Source organism: Cricetulus griseus, chromosome 5 (genome assembly GCF_003668045.3).
Source record: "Cricetulus griseus strain 17A/GY chromosome 5, alternate assembly CriGri-PICRH-1.0, whole genome shotgun sequence".
In the NCBI taxonomy this organism is placed as follows: domain Eukaryota; kingdom Metazoa; phylum Chordata; class Mammalia; order Rodentia; family Cricetidae; genus Cricetulus; species Cricetulus griseus.
The window spans coordinates 86,060,865-86,077,181 of record NC_048598.1 but is presented as its reverse complement, the minus strand read 5'-3'; the positions used below and the strand labels follow the sequence as shown (position 1 = coordinate 86,077,181).

The window sequence follows — 16,317 nt, the reverse complement described above, 5'->3', positions numbered from 1 at the left end:
GGTGTATTAATATTTTAAGTTTTTGAATTACATTTTCATTTATTTGTACGTATGTGCCACTGGAGTATGTGTATAGGCCAGAGGATAACTTGCAGAAGTTGTTTCTCTTTTCCCGTCATGTGGGTGTCAGGGATCTGACTCAGGTATTAGATACTGAGCCATCTCTAGGGTCCCTTTATTAAAGTAAGAAAGAATTTAGATAGAAATAAACTGACATTTAATATCTCCTGTTTGGAAATTTTAGACATCATCAAATGTCAAATCCAGAAATGAGTTTCTAACCCCTCTCGTTGCATTGTTATGGAACAATCCAAAAAGAACTATCATACTCCTGAGCAACTGAGCACCAATATCCAAAGTGGTGACTGTGTGGCTTGTCAGTTGTGGGATTGGGACTGGGATCCATGTCTCCCGCTGTCTCCTGGTGCCTTTCTCTTAGAGTGGCACAGGTGTAGGAGTTTGGATGCCAGGTCTCTGAGGGTGCCCTGGTCCTTTCTCCTCCATGAGGAGCCTTAGTTGTCTCTGTCATTCAAGAAACCAGTTTAGGGGAAAGGACAGGAATGTAGTGTTCAGTTAAAACATAAACCGAGAGAAAGAAAGCTAAATGAAACTTGTGCTCTGAGTAGATATAATGAATGTGGTCTGGCTTAGAGGCATACCAAAATTCCCAGGGAAGAAGTTTCCGTTTGCTGATTCAGTTTCCCAATTGAAATTACATTCAAGGTCTTCATCTCTGAAGTGATTAATGACTATCACCAAGTGCTATACCAAAAGTAGCCTACGTTCATGGAGAAGAGCATTCCATGGTCATTAGTGTTCACAGCTGGATGGTGGCCATGAACTTAAAACACACTGTTCCCTCAAGCTCCCCTCTGCTCTGCTCTAGGATGCTGAGAAACTGCAAGGCCTGTTCCAGGCAGCATTGGAGCTCAGCACCAGCACAAAGCCATACGACTGTGTGACCGCCTCCTACTTGCTGAACTTGCTGATATGGCAGGATGCTCTGCCGGCCTCCCTGACTGCCTCTCAAGCACAGCAGCTCACACACAGGGCACATGGGGCTGCAGAGAAGGCTACTGTGCTGGAAAGGAACACGCTAGTAGGTTTGTATTGAGAAAGTGAATTTTCTTGTCACTTACCAAACCCTGTATTTTAATTTCTTTTTGGCTAGAGTACCTAATGGTTCAGGAGTTACTTGTTTTTAAGAGTTTACAAACACATAATAATTAGTAGTTTACTCATCTTTGACACCTATTTTTTGTTTGTTTTTTTGAGACAGGATTTCTCTATTTAACAGACTTAACTGGAACTAACTGTATAGACCAGGCTGGGGCCTCTGTCTCCCGAATGCTGTGATTACTGCGTGCACCACCACACCCACCTATTTCTAAACAGAAAACTTATGCTAAATAATGAGATACACAAATGTACATTAATGGACACCTTTTGATGGGGCATCTTTTCTTTGTCCATTTACAGTGCACTTTTTCTCATAAGGTAGTTTTCGCTGTGACCAGACAAGTCATCCTCGTGTGTTGCACACAGCAGAGCTACGCTGATGTTGGGTTCTCTCTCCAGCCCTCACCTTAACTTTTGAGACAGAATCTCTTCATTGAACTTGGAGCTTGCCATTTCTGCTAGACTGCCTGGCAAGGACACCTCCAGATTCTGCCTGTCTCTGCATCTCACCCCTCCAATGGGGTTACATATGTGTACCAACATGCCAACTTTTGTATCAGTGCTGGTGATCCCAGCTGAGAGCATCATGCTTGTATAACACTGAGCCAACTCTCCAGCTTCCCCAGCCTCCCTCTCCCACTTCCTATTCTTTTCTTTTTTTTTTTTTTTGAATAGGACCTCATGTAGCCCAGGTTGGCCTGAACTTGCTGTGTAGTCAAGGGTGATCTTGAGCTTCTGCTCCTCCTGCCTTACCCAGTTATGCAGTGCAGTACAAGGAGTTGAGCCTGGGACTTTGTGCATGCTTGGCAAGCGAACAGCAAGGACTGGAAGCAACACTCAGCACCACCAGGCTGAAGGGAAATGTAGACCAAAATCACAGAGAGGAAAGACTTCATTTCAAGTGGGATGTTGAGATAGAAACATCCAAATTACAAATATTGTTGAATATGTACTGCTACGGCTGAGGGTGTGCATACATTCAGCCTATAAATACCCAGAGAAATAAAAGCATAAGCCCAGATAAGAACCATACAAGAATGTTCATAGCAGCATTATTCATACTTGCCTGAAAGTGGAAATCAGCCATGTGCACATCAGCTGCTGAATGGATAAGTAAAAATATGTTATGCCTGTAGGGTGGGCTCCATCCATATGAAAGAATGAATTATTGATACAGCTTTGATGAACTTTGAAAACACTATGACAAGTGCTCAGAGCCAGCCACATGTTACTTTATTATATTTATAATCTGTCTAGAATAATATGACTAGAATAGAAACTGTCTAGAATTTTGTTTTGTTTTGTTTTTTTGAGACTGGTTATATAGACCAGACTGGCCTCCAACTTGCTATGTAGCCAGGCTGGTCCTGAGCTCCTGATCTTCTCACCTCAACTTCCCTAGTTCTAGGATTATAGACAAGTATATACCACCACACCTGGCTAAGAATAGGCAAATCTATTGGGACCAAAGTCAGTGGTTACTCAGCATAGAGCAAGGGTAGAGCTACCATGAGACGAGTGACTATTGCTTCTGAATAAAGGTTTTTGTTTAAGTTTTGTGTGTGTATGTATCAGTGGGCAGTAAATATGTTCTAGAATAATGCTTATATTTGCATATATCTGACAATAGAAAAAGTTGACTCGTACACTCCTAATTTGTATTGCATTTATGTGTGTGCATGCACGCATACACGTGCAAGTGTGTGTATGTGTGCATGCGTGTGTGCACGTGCATGTGTGCCTGTGTGTATTTGTGTGCATGCACGTGTGTGTGCATGTGTGTGCGTGCGTGCATGTGTGTGTCTGTGTGTGTGCATGCGTGCATGTAACACTGTGGATGTTAGAGGACAACTTTGGGAGTTAGTTTTCTTCTCCCGCCACATGGGACCTGGAGAGTTAACTCAGGCTATCAGGTTTGAAGTTGCTTTAGCCATGGAACCAACCATCTTATTGACCCAACTCATCACTTGAAATGTATGACTTGCATGGTGTCTGAATTGTATCTTGATTATACTGTTCCTAAATATTATCTTTGACCAAATAGTCCATGCTACATGGTCCTGGAGCTTGACACCTGGCTAATGGTTATCTAAAAGGTTTGGTTCAGAGTGAATATCATCGTTAATACTGGCAATTAAGTGAATGCATTCCATTCTTTAACAGTGTCTTAACTAGAAATTGGTAACAGGCTTTGATACTCCTGAAAAATCTTTTTTTGAGACAAGGTTTCTCTGACTGTCCTAGAACTCACTCTGTAGACCAGGCTGGCCTTGAACTCACAGAGGTCCACCTACCTCTGCCTCCCAAGTGCTGGGATTAAAGGCGTGTGCCACCACTGTGCGGCCACCCCTGAAAAATATTTGATTTGAAACCTCTGATGTAGGGGCAGGTGAGATGACTCAGTTGGTAGCTTGCTTGATGTGCACACATGAGGATCTGAGTTGGGATCCTAAAAAGCCAGATGTGGGAATGAGCATCTGTCATTCCAGCCTGGGGAGGCAGAGACAGGGAGTTTGCCAAAGCCAGCCAGCCAACCAGCCTCGCTGACTCAGTGACCCATAGGTTCAGTGACAGATCCTTTTTCAGAAAATAAGGTGGAGAGTGATCAGCGAAGGTATCCAGCATTGACCTCTGGCTTCTACATGCACATATGTGCATGTGTATGCACTCAGAAAACCTCTAGTACCGTGGTTCTCAACCTGTGGGCTGCGACCCCTTTGGGGGTCGAATGACCCTTTCACAGGGTTGCCCAAGATCATTGGAAAACACAGATATTTACATTACAATTCATAACAGTAGCAAAGTTACAGTTATGAAATAGCAACAAAATGATCTGAATGTTGGGGGTCACCACAACATGAGGAACTAGGGTCACAGTGTTAGAAAGGTTAAGAACCACTGCCCTAGTATAACATTTAGTTGAGTCGGGTGTGCTTGTTTTCTATAAATAAATTATAAATGTGTTTTTTTTTTTTTTTTTTTTTAGCTTTTTGTTTTGGGTTGGTTTTGGTTTTTCGAGACAGGGTTTCTCTGTGGCTTTGGACTGCCCTGGAACTAGCTGTTGTAGAGCAGGCTGGTCTCGAACTGGCAGAGGTCCACCTGCCTCTGCCTCCCGAGTGCTGGGACTAAAGGCGTGCACTACCACTGCCTGGCATAAATGTGTTTTTGTTTTGTTTTTTTAGTTAGGGTCTTCTAAAATTTTCAAGAGTGTAGAGTATTCTTAAGACCAGAATTTGAAAAACATTTGCTTTTCTGTATCTTTCTAGGCATCCAACTAGTATTTGATGAGCATATATTCTTTGTCTATACATTTGTTGTTGAAATTATTGAAGAAGGCTGGGCAAGAATTAATCCATCCCTGATGTTTCTCTGGATGGATTGCACCAAGTTGTTATAAGTTTGTTGATCTAGTCACTTGTACTCTATCCATTATAAATGAACTAGTATATTGTCAGAAATGTGTCAAATATCTAACTGAACAAGATATGCCATATCTTTGCCTTACATTTCCCCTTTCAATCTAATAATCCAACAGAAATTGTATACTTTGACCTTACTCAATAAGTGTATTTTATAACTGAGGCTATTGTTTCTGTTTGCTTTTTTCTAGTCATTAAATGCTTGATGGAAAATCTTGAGGATGAAATATCTCAGGCCGAGGACTCTCTGCTTCAGGCTGCATCCTCATTTCCAATGTATGGGAGAGTCCACTGTATAACAAGAGCTTTTCAGAAGTTGCCTCTCAAGTAAGAATATCCACAGCTATCTTGTTTCAGAAACACACTTATGTCCGGCATCTACCTTCTTACTGGAGTGTGTCTTGGGAAAGGAGCGTTACCATTGTCTTAAAAATAATTGAAAATTAGATTTAATTAGCTATCCACGTATACATATATTTTTAAATCCCTAATATTTCATATATCACACAGTTTCAAGCCACAGATTCTTTCAGCTGCTCTTTTGTGTTAATTTCATTTCTAAGCTGCATTTTTTGCCTTTTAGTATAATGTCTCTGCTGTGTTTGTTGCAGTGACCTGCGGTTGGTGAGTGAGTGGAGGCCAGTGGTGGAGGGACTTCTGCTGCTGTCCTACAGGCTGTCTGCTGTGGTGTCTCCTGTCATCCAGAGCTCCTCCCCTGAAGGCCTCATCCCTATGGACACGGACTCAGGTGAGCAGACGAGGCCAGCACCATTGTCTTTCTCTATCTTGTTATTCCTTTGGAGAGGTAGAAAAGCTAAACTTAGGGAAAAGTCCTTTCTTGTCATGATATGTCTGATGTTTTTAGTAATACTTTAACTATTGAAAAGTAGCCCCCAGCAGGAAAGACATTGTACACAATGCTTACACTGGTAAGGTCCTCTCTTCCTGTAGACAAACTTCCCATCTTCCCACAGACAGACTTAAAGTAATTCACTGAGTTACAAAGACAAAGAGGAGGGCATGAAAGTAGAAGAGGGAGGGACAGTTGGGACAGAGAAGGGGATCAGTAGGTGTGAGGACAAGAGAGGGAATGCAAGGGGAATATGGTCAAAGTATGCTATAAAATTATATTCATCGTTAGTTCCGTAATTAAATTCAGGAACTTTTGTCTGCTTTTCCCTAATCCCTGCCTCTTTGCATCTGTTCCTGCAGTGGATCTGCAGGCAAGCCAGGGATTCAGGGCTGCTCAACAGTCTCGCTTCCCCTATCCAGTGCATTTCCCTTTGCTTTCAGCATTGCCCTTTAAAACTCCCACATCTCTTTCCCTTTTCTCTGCACCTTCTCCCCTCTCCAGGTCATTTTCTGTTTTCTTAGGCTATCCTAGGTCCTTCCCTATGGATTTCCCTGCATTCTTACTCACCTTCTTCCATTTCCTTTTAATAAAGTTCAAATTATTTTCTCATAGCCATGTAATTTATCATTTGAATGGCACATAGTCTAGCCTTTTGTTCTGTCCCACTTTGATACTTTAGTGCCCTCCGATCGTATCCTGTCATGGCTTGGCCTTTGCTTGCTGTCCAGCCTGCCTCCAATGTTCTTCTCACCAGGAGCTTTCCTTCATGGAACTCACTTTACAGGAAAGGCGCCTGTGCGTTCCTGCCTGTGGTGAAAATTAGTGAAGATTTGTGATACTGAGACAGCTCATTATTTCAACTCATGCTAAGCTACCAAATTTTGAGACTTTAGTTTTCTTAGTACATCTTGCTAATACTTGGCTCAGGCAACTACTGGTAGATTCTGAATGAGCAGTCTTGACTATTTCAGTTCCCTAATGTAGGTAGATCTTGTAGAGTATGCATAAGAGGTTTTGTTATTATTTAAGAGTAGACAGGAGGAGCTGGGCAGTTGTGGGAGAGGGAAAAGAATATAAGAAAATTTTAGAAGAGTAAAAAAGATTTTAAATTTAAAAAGATTGGTCTTAGATACTGTTTTAACCTCATAGACTTTTCCTGAATTCTGCCTTCCCACAACCCCCTCAGTCTTTTTTTTTTTTTTTTTTTTTGCTTCTTCCATGTTTTATAGGCTATATACTCTGAACCCCCTTGAAAAGGGTCTTCTCTGAGAGCCTTAGTTAGATGGGTAGGATTCCTAAAATTTTGTTCTGGATAGTAGTGTTATTTTTTTTTTTTTCCTGGCTGTTAAAATTTGCTTTTTTGACAAAATTGCAAGGAGGCAACTAATGTGTTGGTTGAATGCCTACAAACACAGTTTGGGCCAGTGTGTTTCCCACAGTGCCTCAATAGATGTGTGCCATCTATACCTCCTCTAAGGTTGTTCCCTTCATTCCATGTGATTGGTTACCTGTTGTTACTTTTTAAAAATTAGACCTTGGGTGACTTCTTACTATCCATCCATTGTCCCATTCATTCTGCTCAATTCCCTGAACCTCTGTATTGAGCCAGGTTTGTTCTAGGCACTGGTGACTCACAGTGAACAGAGGGCTGCCTTCCTGTAGTCTACTAAAAGATACTTCATGAAACATTAGCACTGTACATCATGCTGAGAAGGGCATATCTTTTGCTTTTCTAAACCAAATACATAATTTTTTAAAAAATAATTTATTTAACTTTATGTGTATTGGTGTGAAGGTATCAGATCCCCTGGAACTGGAGTTACAAACAGCTGTGAGCTGTCATGTGGATGCTGGGGATTGAACCCAGGTCCCCTGGAAGAGCAGTCAGTGTTCTCTCTGATCCATCTCTCCAGCCCCAAATACGGAATTTTTATATGCCTATGCTACAAAAGATCGTGTGGTGTTGATTTTTTTTTTTAGCTATTACCACACATCTTTATCTTTCAATCTTGATAACTTAATTTGTAGGCGAGGGAAGCAAACTTTACTGTCCTTCTCTCACATGATTAACCCCTGTAACTCTTAAGGAAAACAGCGATCACAGCCTTTAACAGTGGATGTTTGAACTGCGATTTGTCCTGTCTTCAGCCTAAACTATGGTATCTTAAGAGCACCCTCTAAATCATGAAGACCCTATGGAAGTAACTTCATATTAGCTATCCTGTGAGCACAGGGATTGTTGGCTGTTGGAAACTACAGCAACTGATTTAGTTCACGGAAATTTGCACAACATGGAGCTTGGCATTCTTGCATACTTACCTTTTTTTCAGAGTCAGCAAGCCGCTTGCAAGTCATTCTCAATGAGATTCAGCCACGGGATACTAACGCTTATTTCAACCAAGCCAAAATACTGAAAGAATGCGATAGCTTTGATTTGGAGGACTTGAGTGCCAGTGTCTCAAATATTGATAGCTCTGCAGAAATCAAAGGTAAGATACATGCAATTGATATTGTGGTCAGCAGGGTGTTGTGTTTTGTTTTATTTTGTGTGTGTTTCTGGGACTTGAACTCAAATTCTTGTAAGGCATGCTAAGCAAGTGTTGTACCAGCAAGCCTATACTACTGTACACTGACCATAAGTATCTCAGTAATATAAACTATGTAGACTGTCTTTTTAAAAAATTGTTTTAAAGTGTGTGTGTGTGTGTGTGTGTGTGTGTGTGTGTGTGTGTGTGTGTGTGTGTGCATTCCTAAGTACAGGTGTCTGTGGAGACCAGAGGTTTCAGGTGCTCCTGGAGCTGAAGTTACAGGCAGATGTGAGTTTCCTGATGTGGATGCTAGACCCAACTTGGGTGCTTTAAGAGCAGTACACACTCTTAACTGCTGAGCCATCTTTCCAGCCCTAGAATGCCTGTTAGATATAATAAAAGAGAGTTCAGATTCGCAGAGTGTGTCTGAAAAGCAAAGATTGTTCTTTCTAATTTATGTTTTAGAATGACTTTATAAGAGCTTTATCAGAAAGTGGTATGCCTTAGTTCGACATAGACGATGCTATAACACAAAACTTTGGAGGATAAAACTCTTTAACAGCCCAGCTGGTAAGAGTAGGGCCATGTGATGGTGGATCTGGTGTGATGGCTTCACCTTCTCCCAGCTGCACAGTTTCTGGTGTCTTCTGTGGGAGCTCTTGGGGTCAGCATCCTTTTAAAAGCAGAATGTGAGCTTCTGTCTTACACCAAGCCACCAGAATTCCAGTCTGCATTGCTTGCTCTGTCAGGTGTTACTAAAAAAGTTATCACAAGAAGGAAGTTCTTAGCAATTTACCCTGTTGCTGTATTCTCCACTAGGTGGGGTTACTGACTTGCAATAAAATTCTCTTTGCAATTGTAAAATTACAAAACTAAGCTTTCACTGTCATAGTGAAATATAAATTTAAAACAGAATAAAGCCATGTTCCATTTCTTCCTCGGTTCTACCCAGCTCCCATTTTATATATACCCATACTGTGTATTTATGTGTAAGTGCATTTATTCTTTTAGCTTAGGGGGCTTTCCCTTTAGAAGCCAGGTAGAATAAATGGTTTTGTTAGCTTCCTTTTTACCTTAATAGAATGTTTTTTATGTCAGTACTAAAATACACTTAAAACTAGGGTAAGAAAATAAGTAGGGCATTTAGCTTATTTGCCATGTGATTTATTTAGAAAGATAATTGGTATTTTCTATTGATTTTAAAAGTTATATCTTGGGGCTAGAGAGAGAGCTTAGCAGTTAAGAACACTCTCTGTTCCTTTGAAGGATCCCGGTGCTCCCAGAACCTACACTCTAGCTCACAGCTGTCTGTACCTCTAGTTCCAGGGAATCCAGTGCTTTCCTTTGGCCTCTGTGGGCACCAGTCACACATGTGGTGCACAAATATACAAGCAGGCAAAGCAAAGCATCCATGTGCATTAAAATCCAAAGAAATATTAAAAGTTCTGCTTAGGGACTAGAGAAGTAGCGAAGAGGTTAAGAGCACTTGCTCTTCTCTCTCCTCCCTACCTCTCTTCCTCCCTCCCCTCCCCCAATTCTCTCTCTCTCTCTCTCTCTCTCTCTCTCTCTCTCTCTCTCTCTCTCTCTCTCTCTCTCTCTCTCTCTCTCTCCCTCTCTCTCATGCTGTAATCCTAATACTCAGGATGCTAGGTCAGGAGAGTCGTGAATTTGAGATGTCTGAGCTACATGAGGAGGTCCTGTGTATAGAAAAGCAAAACCAAAACAGTAACAGCAACATTTTTATCCACTCTTTAATTGATAAAACAGCCATTCTCACCAAAGTAAAAAAGAAGTACTTTTTTTAAAAATAAAGTACTTAACTGTATAATATTTTATAGGTACCAGAGAGGTGGGAAGTTTGTTTCATTAACATTCAAATATTAGTCCTAAGTTTTGAGGTAGTATTATGATTCATTTTAAGTGTCTTTGAAAGTAACAAATTAAAAAATTAGCATGCTCCCCCCAAGTGTGTACTGTACAAATGTTAGCATGTTTTGTTTTGTTTTCTCTGAATAAACAGAACATATGACAAATTGGTTTGTTCAAACAGATCATTCTTGGGGAAATTATGAATAGTGTGTTCTAAGAAACCTGGGTGTGAGGAATCATAGCTGGTGTTGCAATAGTTTTTGTTTTGTTCCTTAAGGTAAAGAAACAAAAACCTGTGATGTCACTGCTCAGATGGTCCTGGTGTGCTGCTGGAGAAGTATGAAGGAAGTCGCCTTACTTCTAGGTACACTCTGCCAGCTTCTCCCCATGCGGCCTGTGCCAGAATCTTCTAATGGCTTATTAACAGTGCAGCAGGTAAGGTGGATGGTTGGTCATTCCTTCAGGCATCGGTTTTTGGCTAAAGCATAGTCTGTCATTTGTAGATCAACTTTTAAAAAACGTTTGAACCTTAAATATTTTACAGATGCCAACTGAAAAAGGTTCATGGTAATTTTTAGGATATTAGACCTTGCATTATATTTTTAAAACATGGCATTTTAAAAAGTATTTTATATCAATAATTAGAGATTTGCCTCACTTTTGATTGCAACATTGTTATTTAACATACATAAACTTGAATTCCAGCTGAGATTTTTCTGTTTCGTAAGACCTCACACGTGTCTTAAAAAGTTCAGAGGAATAAAAAGTAACATGGGTTGTTCATGCTCTTGTGTCGTTGTTGTGTCCCCCCTCCCCCCCAACCCCCTTCAGTAGTAAAGCTGCAGTCCCTTAAAGCTTTTGGCTGACTTTCACTTCAGACCACAAGTTAGCTAAGCATCTGGGGCTGCTCAGGGCTTGAGTGCCGTGTTTACAAGAAACTAACTCACCACAAGCGTTTCATTTGGAAATATTGTAGATTTATTAGATTTTTGTTTTTAATTGATTCCTTCTTCCTTTCCATATGGTTTCAACAAATCCATTTCCTCAGTTTCCCAGCAAAGATATATAGCACATACTTTAATTTTTAACCTTTTTCAAATAAAGATAACTCCCCCCACACCCAGGGTATTACAACATTCAAGAACAAAACAAATGCTGTAGTATGTTAATGCTGATTATTCCTGCAATAACCATGTGACTAGCACCATGGAAATAATGCTAATGTTTTTATTCTCACACTGGCTCATGTACTTGCATCTGGCTAACAGCTGGGCCAGTGATGTTGCAAGGCCTTGGAAAAGCACAGGGCAAAGGCGAGCAGCACATTGTAGGCGGTGTGTTCCTCAGTCTCTTCCAGATCAAATAGGCCTTGGTGTCCTAGAATTACTTGGAGCCATGACTCCGACTGGCAATAGTGCCAATGCCTGCTCCTAGCTGAGGAATCTGGTTATGATCAGCCATTTCCCTGGTGAAAATCCCCCATCTTGTTATGAAGTAAGCTTGTGCTAAGTCCCCTGACTTGTCAACCTCTCTTTTCAAGGACAAATTAGAGAAAATACATTTTGCTTTCTACTATAACTGAGAAAGGTTGAAAGCTCTCCATGAAAACTATTTTGCCTTGACACCTTTCCATCACCCCCAGAGTTTGTATTGTAATGAATTTATGTGGAACAACCACATTAAAGTCGGCAACTAACATAAAAGAGATTAAAAAAAAAGAAAACCCTAAAAGTAAACAAATAAATTGTCGCATAAACTAAAGAAGTCTTCAGTGTTGTGAATAAATAGACTCTTGCCCATTAACACAAAAAGCATTACTCTGCGTTGTGATGAGCCACACTGTCTACCGATGTGCTTTTTACATGCTAACCTCACATTCAGCTGTCTGAGAAGACGTTACTGGCTTGATGAAGGATCAGGGCTCCATGTAATTGCCATGTGTTAACAGAAACTGTTCTCTGTTGTTTCTCAGAGACAGGGTTTCTCTGTGTAGTACTGACTGTCCTGGGACTCACTCTGTAGACCAGGCTGGCCTTGAACTCATAGAGATCCATCTGCCTCTGCCTCCCGAGTGCTGGGATTAAAGGTGTGTGCCACCACTGCCCCACTAGAAACTGTTATCTGTGGAAAGTTTTACTCTTAGTTTTGTTGGCTTTTAAACAATGTCTTAGCTTAGGAACATAGTCCATGACATTAATGTCATTTATATTACTATAGAGTTTCTTCTTTTCTAAACATAAAATTGCTTCTTTTAAAAAAAGTTTTTTTTTAATTTAAATATTTTAGTTTTATTTTATAAGTATTTGCTGTCATATAGATGTGCATCAGTTGTATTTCTGGTGCCCGTGGAGGCTGGAAGAGGGCCTCAGATCCCCAGAACTGGAGTTACAGATGGTTGTGAGCCTCCATGTGAGTGCTGGGAACAGACCCCTTTTGCAAGAACAGAATTGCCCTTCATCCATTCCATTTGAGACATGGCCTTGTTATGTGGCCCAGACTGGCCTTCCAAGTGTTGGAATGACAGCCAGTTCTAAGTTATGCTTCTGTGAGTCAGAAATAGTCCCATGTACCTGATACTTTTAAGAATTAAAAATGGAAATGACAGAATATAGTTTACATCAGGGTGTCTGGTTGTACCTAAGGTAAATTCATAAGTTCAAGGACACATTTGCCCTGGCAAAAGCTACGTTGGCTGTATGTAGCTGGTGACAAAACCATCAGTTTGAGAGTATACCTCTCAGATGAATGTGACTACCCCAGACTTATTTCTGTGTGGCTAAAATACTGACCCTTAGGTAGAGTCTCCTCTCTCACCTTTCTCGCCCAGCTCTTTGAAGAGCGCCCAGATTTTATGGCCTCTGTTTGGGGGTGGCCACTTAAATAGCACACACATGAAAATGATTTACAGCAGGCTGACCGGAATCAGGGTGGCGGTTTGGAGATTTGTGTTGCTCTATGAGAGGAGAGCTGGTTGGTGGTTCTGAGTTTTCAGGGCTTGGGCCATGGAAGGGTTACCCATCCCCATGCTGCTCTCCAGCCCCCTTAGCTATGAGGAAACCAAAACCCCTGCTGGTTGTTCATTACCTGCTTTTCCAAAGGTCACAGAGCTTGTTTCTGGCCTCCCTCAGATGGAACCCAATTTTGTCCTTCCCATCGTGGCTTTACCTGGCACTGTGCTCTATTTTGAGTGGTCATTTAAGTCTGCTTCAAGTTGAATTTTCCCCTTCTCCATTACCCAAGCCAGTTTTCTCTACAATGGAAGATAACTTTTATTTTGAATTTCTTAGTACCTAATCCTGCCTGTAGAGCAGTTCTTGTGAAGCAGTGTGCTCTCCCCTGCTCCTTCAAGAAGTGTTCAGCAGTGACATGTCTGACTTTCCTCCTGCTCTCTAGTCACACAACGAAAGGTTCTTTCCTGTGCCCCTATACTCGAGGCAGAGAGAAAGCCACTTTGAGGCCTGGAAGTTGAGGCCCTTCAAGAGGGAGCAGTATACACAGCCTTATCTCACTGGTGTGTGTCTGGGTTTCTAACCTGACCTTTTGCTGAGAGATTTTGTTGGACCTCTTTCTAGTGTGCTGGCTGATACTGATTTTTAAAACAACTGCTACATTGAATATCAACTTCATTGTAGATTTCACCTAATATTTCTAAAAAGAGGCTTTTGAGTAAATTTTCATACCTGCTTCACTGCACACCCACTGGAAATGATTACCTCAGTAATCATGTGAGCAAACATACTGCCAATGCAGAGAAAGCTCCCGCTGTAGACTCTGTCATTATTTGAATGATTGGTTGGTGCATTTCCTCTCTTGTCTCATTATTTAATTTTTTTGTAACGGATTATAAATGTAATTTACATTTATTAGTATTCATAAGTCATAAAGGAATTGCCTTTTTTGTTTTATTGCTTTAGATTTTAGAAATTATAAGTATATTGATATATAATGAATGGAAGTTATAACTTTTTTTTAAAGATTTTTTTTTATTATGTCTACAGTGTTCTGCCTGCATGCCAAAGAGAGCATTAGATCTCATTACAGATGGTTGTGAGTCACCATGTGGTTGCTGGGAATTGAACTCAGGTCCTCTGGAAGAGCAGCCAGTGCTCTTAACTTCTGAGTCATCTCTCCAGCCTGAAAGTTGTAACTTTTAAGCTTTGCAGTGAACTTTAGAAGAGAACACATCATTTAGTCCCTATTTATTGACTGCCTTACTACTTGGGTATTGTAGGAACATAAAGAAGACTTATATGTGGTTCTGTGACCTCATAGAGCTAAGTAATATACTAATGAAATAAAACTGGGATTAACTTTGAAAACTCAAGCCTGAAGGGCAACAGTTAAAATGGCTCTTGTGAAGAATTTGCTAGAAAGCAAACACTGAACTTTGTGGTAATGTCAGCACACCAGAAATCCATTGTAAGTATGTAGAGGAACAATATTTGGATTTTGAAAAAAATCCTAATTGTTAGGAATCATTTAAATGGAGAAGAATGGCTTTGAACATTAATTATTGTATTGGGGTTTATTTGTGGAGCATCTCATGTAACCAATGGAATTAGGGTCTCTTGACTGTAGACATTCCCAGGCTTAGAAGAAAGGCTTTTGTTTTAACATCAGAATTTGAATTAAGAATCCCTATTTTATAGTACAATGTCAAACCAAAAGTAGACATTTATAGATTGCTGTTATTTGATGGTAAGCTATAAATGCCTGGAGACCATGGGATGTGGCTGTTTTCCCCTGTGGATTTGTGACCTATAAATCCATAAGAGATGCCTATTTGCTTTAGAGTTTTATAAAAAGTCTGAAGAAGAATATGTTAAATTTAAAAGATAGTGACATGTTTGATTTTAAGATTAAAAATAAGTATCTTATTTTTTTATTCACTTTTACCTTCATTTTCTTCTGAATATCCTGAGATGTGTGTTTGCTGGCTTGTGCCTGTATTCCTAGTACTTGGGAAGCTGAGGCAGGAGGATCATCAGTGATTCAGTGCCAGCCTCAGCTGTGTAGTGAGTTCCAAGCAAGCTTGAACTGTAGAATGAGATCCCGGCTCAACTAAAAATAATAATAAAATATCTTGGAAGAATTTTTTTTTAATGTTACAAGTTTGTAAAAAGCACAATCCAAAAAGAAAACTCTTTGAACTTCAGAAACTCAGTGGTTTCTAATGAAACAGTTGAGTTTTCAGGGACCCTTTTTGTTTTAAAGACTAACTAGAAAAGTTCTGGGCTAGAGAGGTAGCTAGGTGTGTTAAGTGCTTTTTGTCAGGGTTGATCCCCAGGGCCCATGTCCATCCTTTGACCTCTGTAGGCACCCTGTATACACACATACACACAAATAAGTAAATGGTGGTAAGTTCTTAAAGTTCTGTTTCTGATTCTTACTATTGCTACCATTTTCTGAATGGTTGGAGTCAACTCTGTTCTCTGTAGTCTGGCTGTTCACTGAGGGGATGTCCATAGGAAGTTTTTGTCCAGCTGCTGCTCACAGAGCCCAATACCCTGCTTACTCTCCCACCTGTAGGAATTGGGTTCATTGCTCCTCCCTGCCTGTCCTACACCTCTGTCTACTATAAAGCCTCTAGGGCATTCTGGGTCTGCCAACCTGGCCTGTGGATGTTAGCTTTGCACCCATTCAAGTGTCTGGTTAATGGCGGCTGCTTAGTAAATGTTTATTTGTTTAATGTATAGCCTCTTCTCTTTTGGTCTACCTCAGCACATATACCCTGTGTGATAGGTGAGCATGAACCCTGTTTTTTGGTTTTTGTCTTGTTTTGTTTTGTTTTTGTTTTTGTTTTTGTTTTGTTTTTTTGAGACAGGGTTTCTCTGTGGCTTTGGAGGCTGTCTGGGAATTAGCTGGTCTCGAACTCACAGAGATCCTCCTGCCTCTGCCTCCCGAGTGCTGGGATTAAAGGTGTGCACTGTCTTCCCCCCACCCCCTTGTGAACTCTGTTTTAACTTTAGTGCAGACAGGCCTTTTGTCTCTTGGAAGCGTGGTGTAGCTCTCATTACACCCAGTGTTTTCTCTACAGGACTTAACTGAAAGCCAACTAAGGTCACACGTCCTGTTTTCATCCTCTTTGTCTGCTCGTAAGCTCCACAGAATTAGACAGGATGTCCAAAACACTTGACAATGATTTTATATGTCTGCAAGGGCAAACATTCACAAGTGTTTTTAGAGATTAAATGTGAAATAAAATGAAGAAAAACTGTCTATATTTCACTCTTGTACTTAAGAGTTTTATTCTGACTGCTAAGGTTGGGATTACCTAGAGCTGAGGATCCACTTGAGAAAGACCACCCACAGGCATACTTCTGAGTGCATTATTTTTACTATATGCTTTTTAGTTTAGCCTTTTGAAAGAAGTTAGTATAAAGGAAACAATGAAAAGAATGACCTCTGCTTAAGGAGAAGATAGTGAACTGTTACAAATCCTTAGAGAAGGCCTTCATGAATAGTGTTC

The 16,317-nt window shown here is 40.6% G+C and overlaps 1 protein-coding gene across 6 annotated transcripts in view; it reads left to right on the top strand.

Annotated features, from left to right (window-relative positions):
* Window positions 1-16,317, top strand: part of Thada (THADA armadillo repeat containing) — a 293,342-nt gene that overhangs the window by 31,814 nt on the left and 245,211 nt on the right. For all 6 annotated transcript variants that reach the window (XM_027417930.2, XM_027417926.2, XM_027417928.2 and 3 more), the window contains 5 exons: window positions 887-1,103; window positions 4,790-4,925; window positions 5,210-5,346; window positions 7,782-7,940; window positions 10,126-10,283. In XM_027417930.2, coding sequence (XP_027273731.1) covers window positions 887-1,103; window positions 4,790-4,925; window positions 5,210-5,346; window positions 7,782-7,940; window positions 10,126-10,283 — 807 coding nt within the window. The remainder of the gene's footprint in view (window positions 1-886; window positions 1,104-4,789; window positions 4,926-5,209; window positions 5,347-7,781; window positions 7,941-10,125; window positions 10,284-16,317) is intronic.